Here is a 5,221-nt window from a genome sequence, read left to right as displayed (position 1 = left end):
TATTGGATATTTATACAATAAAATACAGAAAGAAATTGATTTAAAGCCTTTAACAATTATGGAAAATTATGAAAAAAAATCTTGTATAGGTTTATAAACTAAATGATAATGAAAATATACTATTTTGAAAGTACATATATATATTTTAAAAATATGAGAGAAAATGTGTATCAACAGCTGCCCCTCTTTACCCGGGAATGATGAAAGAGTTGTCGGGTAAAGAAATGATGACCGATTTTGACCGAATGGGGTGATTTAAAAAATGGAGGCCAAACTCCGGTTTTTGAGTTGCCTGCATATCCCTGGTTTTACGGAAATCAGGCCGTGTGTAGTTCTGGATCCAGCGGTGAACAGAGCCGATGAAGTTGTTGTAGGAATGGACAGGTTCTTCTAGATAGGAAGACATCGGAGTTGTGAATGAATGTATCTTGGAACGGTTATGGGTATTTGAATGGTCATCAAGTGTAAATAGGTAACGGATGGTGGTTGGTTGTATTTGAGGTAGTTACAGGGTGTGAATATTGAACGAAAACTGGAGCGAAGATTGCTCCCGTTGGGAGAACGGTTACCTCCTGGATTACCTGCAAAACTTAAATACAATGCATGCAGGTGTATATTGCAATAATTTAAACGTGATGCAAATTCTCTTTGGACCATAAAAGTTGTCTTTGGACGATAGGGATGATGTCCTTAGACCATGATGTCCCGAGCCATGAATTGCATGATAAGGGATTCGCATGCCATGAAATGATGTTTTCAGGCCATGAAAATGGTGCCTCTGAACTATGACGCCTTTGAATAATGATGTGAAATATTGAGAGATTCTCAGGCCATGGCATGGTGTCTTTCGGCTATGAGGATGATGCCTTCGGACTATGACGCCTTTGGACAGAATGGCGATGTTTCAGCCCATGAGATGCAAATACAGGATGTTTGGTCATATGCGAAGCAAAACAAGACAGAGCTTAGTCTTGTGTAAGATCAGGGGTTGAGCTTAACCCCGAGAAAAATAGAAAATAATGCTAGATTTCAAGTAGCATAGCATTTGGTGTTATGCAAGGAAAGGCAAATCTTAGCCTTATGAAATTAGGGAGGCAATGTTTATCCTCATGCGAAATGGAAGACAATGCTTAGTCTCATGCAAAGAGGGAGCATGTTTTAGCCTTATGCAAGATGGGAGACAATGCTTAGTCTCATGCAATAGGAGGCAGGGCTTAGCCTCATGCAAATGGGAGACAATGCTTAGTATCGCGCAGGACAAGGCAATGCTTAGCCTTATGCAATTGAGGAGGCAGAGCTTAGCCTCATCCAAGCGGGAGACAATGCTTAGTCTCATGCAGGGGAAGGCAATGCTTAGCCTTATGCAATTGAGGAGGTAGGGCTTAGCCTCATACAAAGGTGGAGACAATGCTTAGTCTCATGCAGGGGAAGGCAGTGTTTAGCCTTATGCAATTGAGGAGGCAGGGCTTAGCCTCATAGAGATAATGCTTAGTCCCATGCAGGGGAAGGCAGTGCTTAGCCTTATGCAATTGAGGAGGCAGGGCTTAGCCTCATAGAGATAATGCTTAGTCCCATGCAGGGGAAGGCAGTGCTTAGCCTTATGCAATTGAGGAGGCAGGGCTTAACCTCATGCAAAGGTGGAGACAATGCTTAGTCTCATGCAGGGGAAGGCAGTGCTTAGCCGTATGAAATTAAGGAGGCGGGGCTTAGCCTCATGCAAGATGGAGACAATGCTTAGTCTCATGCAATGAACAGAAAATAAGTAGTAGCAGAGTATTTTTTTAGCTGGAAATGTGTTTGCGCTTGGCAGCTTTGTCGTTATAAAGATAGTGATTCCGAGGTGTGCCCGAATTTGAGAATATTTCTTGTTCCTGCATCCAAAGGACAATCGTGAGTTTTACGGGGAAGGTTGGTTCGTGCCTCCACCTGCCTACTTTGCTTTGCTCTGTATCGAAGTCCTGCTTGAGTTACCACGGGTAGCATCTGGTTGTTTCATAAAAATAAAGTTTTTGAAAATATGCGTGCATATGATGAATGTAGTTATTTAAAATACATTAGTATGCAATATCGGATAAATTAGATGAACCAATGACTATGACACTTTAGAGATATTGCGACTTCCTTAAAATTTTGAGTGTCCTCCTCAAAATTCTGCCCCAGTTTACTTAGGCGATTCTCTGACCGTTCTGCATATGATGACGTTGGCTGGACTTGCTCTCGAATTTTGTAGGTCCTCCTCAAAATTCTGCCCCAGATTCTAGTTGTGGGGAAAATGAAAATTTTATTGAATTGTGACCGAACCCACAGGGCTGCCTACATATCCCCTCCTAAACGGGAATCAGGTCGAGCGTAGTTTAATTACATCAGATGAAGAAATGCGAACATTCTAAATATAATATCTTTTGACTGCATCTGAATTGATAGGCTTTGGACAAACCTCTCCGTCCATTTCTGCGATTATGAGTGCTCCTCATGCTAGTACTCGGTGAACCGTGTAGGGCCCTTGCCAATTGGGCGAAAATTTCCCTTTGTCTTCATCTTGATGCGGGAAGATCCGCTTCAGTACTAGCTGCCCCAGTGTGAACTGTCTAGGTTTGACCCTTTTGTTGAAAGCTCTGGACATCCTATTCTAATAGAGTTGACCATGACACACTGCATTCATTCTTTTCCCGTCAACGAGAGCTAATTGTTCATTGCGGCTTCTTATCCATTCTACATCACTGAGTTCAACTTCTTGTATAATTTTTAAAGAAGGAATTTCAACCTCGGCAGGAATGACAACTTCGGTACCATAGACCAGCAAATAGGGAGTTGCCCCGGTTGATGTGCGTGCTCCGGGTACTTTCCTTTTGCTAAGTATTCCTTGATATCATGGAACCACAGATTCCCATCTATTTCTTCTTCAACATGAGCACAATAAGCTGGTTGATTATAAATTCTCGCCGGAATAGGGTCGATGAAATTCTTGTCCGGGTGTTGTATCAAGGAAGATAGAGTGGCCAATGCATCTGCGAACTCATTCTGGATTCTCGGGACATGTCTGAACTCTTATCTTTGTGAACCTCTTCATCAATTTGTGCATATGATATAGATAGGGTAATATCTTGGTATTATTTGTAGCCCACTCTCCTAGAACCTGATGTACTAGAAGGTCTGAATCACCCATTACCAGCAATTCCTGGATATTCATGTCAATGGCCAAATTTAACCCCAAGATGCAAGCCTCAAATTCTGCCATGTTGTTGGTGCACGGAAACCTGAGTTTTGCGGATACCGGATAATGTTGACCTGTCTCTGATACCAAAACAGCTCCAATACCCACTTCTTTGAAATTTTCAGTCCCATTGAAAAACATTCTCCAGCCATCGTAGGTTTCGGTGATATCTTCCCCTACAAATGATACTTCTTCATCGGGAAAATACATTTTTAGCGGTTCGTATTCTCCTCCTACGGGATTTTCTGTAAGATGATCTGGTAATGCTTGTCCCTTAACCGCCTTCTGAGTCATATAGATGATGTTAAATTCACTCAACAGTATCTGCCATTTTACCAGCTTCACGGTAGGCATGGGTTTCTGGAAGATGTACTTCAGATAATCTATCCTTGATATGAGATATGTAGTATAGGCACAGAAGTAGTGTCTCAATTTCTGAGCTATCCATGTCAGCGCACAGCATGTGCGTTCCAGCAAAGAGTATTGTGCTTCGTAGGGTGTGAACTTCTTACTCAAATAGTATATGACCTGCTCTTTCCTCCCCGTCTCTTCGTGTTGTCCCAAGACACAACCGAAAGCTCCATCTAGTACGGAGAGATAGAGTAGCAGTGGTCTACCAGGTTCTGGCGGGACCAGGACTGGCAGTGTGGACAAATATTCTTTGATTCTGTCAAAAGCTTTCTAGCAGTCTTCAGTCCAACTGGTTGCGACATCCTTCTTTAACATTTTGAAAATCAGCTCACATATCACGGTTGATTGTGCTATGAAGCGGCTGATGTAATTAAGTCGTCCCAAGAAGCTCATCACGTCTTTCTTGTTCTTTGGAGGTGGCAAATCCTGGATAGCCTTGACCTTTGATAGGTCTAGCTCAATTCCTCGGCGGCTGACGATGAATCCTAACAACTTTCCTGTGAGGACCCCAAAGGCATTTTGCGGGATTCAATTTCAAATTGTACCTCCGAAGTCGATCAAAGAATTTCCGCAAGTCTGCTATGTGATCTGTACTCTTCTTGGATTTGATGATGATGTCATCCACATATACCTATATCTCTTTGTGTATCATATCGTGGAAAATAGTTAGCATGGCCCTCATATAAGTGGCCCCAGCATTCTTCAGACCAAACGACATCATTTTATAGCAGTACACCCTCCACGGTGTAATAAAAGCTATCTTTTCGGCATCCTCTTCATCCATCCAGATCTGATGATATCCCGCGAAGAAATCCACAAAGGATTGGAGTTCATGCTTGGCGCAGTTGTCGATCAGTATGTGTATGTTGAGTAACGGGAAATCATCTTTGGGACTTGCTCTATTTAGGTCCCGATAATCGATGCATACTCTGACTTTCCCATCCTTCTTCGGAACTGGCATGATGTTAGCCAACCAAGTTGGATATTCAACCACTCTGAGAACCTTAGTTTTGATCTGCTTGGTGACTTCTTCTTTGATTTTTAGACTCATATCTGGCTTGAACTTTCTGAGCTTCTACTTTACTGGCGGACACATAGGGTTGGTGGATAGTTTATGAGCCACTAGGGACGTGCTCAAACCAGTCATATCATCATAAGACCATGCGAAAATGTCTTCATATTCTTTCAGGAAACAGGTGTATTCTTCTTTCTCTGATGGTGACAGGTGAATGCTTATGGGAGTTTCTTTGACTGTTTCGGAATCTCCCAAGTTGACTATCTCAGTTTCGTCCAGGTTGGAATTAGGCGTGTTCTCAAAATTTTCCACTTCTCTGACAATTTCATCGGGTATCATATCCTCTTATTCTATTTCTTCTGAGTCACTATCCTTATGTTACGTTGTCTCATTACATGTCACAGTTGTTGGTTCATCACGATAAGAAATAGTAATGTTGTAGAGAGAAAAATATAGAGAATAGTAATAAATAATAAAATAGCAAATCATTGATAATTATCAAGATGTCAAACAAAAGCGATTTTTAATAATTCAAACAAATGTTTCAAAACAAAATACTGAAAATGTTTTAAAAATGCTCA

General features: G+C 41.6%; 1 protein-coding gene across 1 annotated transcript; it reads right to left on the bottom strand.

Moving 5' to 3' along the window:
* Positions 1 to 3,016: 3,016 nt before the first annotated feature.
* Positions 3,017 to 4,979, bottom strand: LOC138895223 (uncharacterized). The gene is made up of 2 exons (XM_070179889.1): positions 4,766 to 4,979; positions 3,017 to 3,852 (listed from the first exon to the last, which is right to left on the bottom strand). Exons 1-2 carry the CDS (start codon positions 4,977 to 4,979, stop codon positions 3,017 to 3,019), a joined length of 1,050 nt encoding a protein of 349 aa, XP_070035990.1.
* Between the last annotated feature and the right edge of the window lie 242 nt (positions 4,980 to 5,221).

Source organism: Nicotiana tomentosiformis, chromosome 7, assembly GCF_000390325.3.
Source record: "Nicotiana tomentosiformis chromosome 7, ASM39032v3, whole genome shotgun sequence".
NCBI lineage: Eukaryota > Viridiplantae > Streptophyta > Magnoliopsida > Solanales > Solanaceae > Nicotiana > Nicotiana tomentosiformis.
The sequence above is the reverse complement of the archived record's forward strand: the minus strand, read 5'-3'. Positions and strand labels throughout refer to the sequence as shown.

Coding starts and splice junctions, on each gene's coding strand:
- LOC138895223 (XM_070179889.1), bottom strand. CDS start 4,979: ATGATACCCGATGAAATTGTCAGAGAAGTGGAAAATTTTGAGAACACG. Junction 3,853..4,765: donor GTCTTATGATGATATGACTG/GTTTGAGCACGT, acceptor CCACACTGCCAG/TCCTGGTCCCGCCAGAACCT.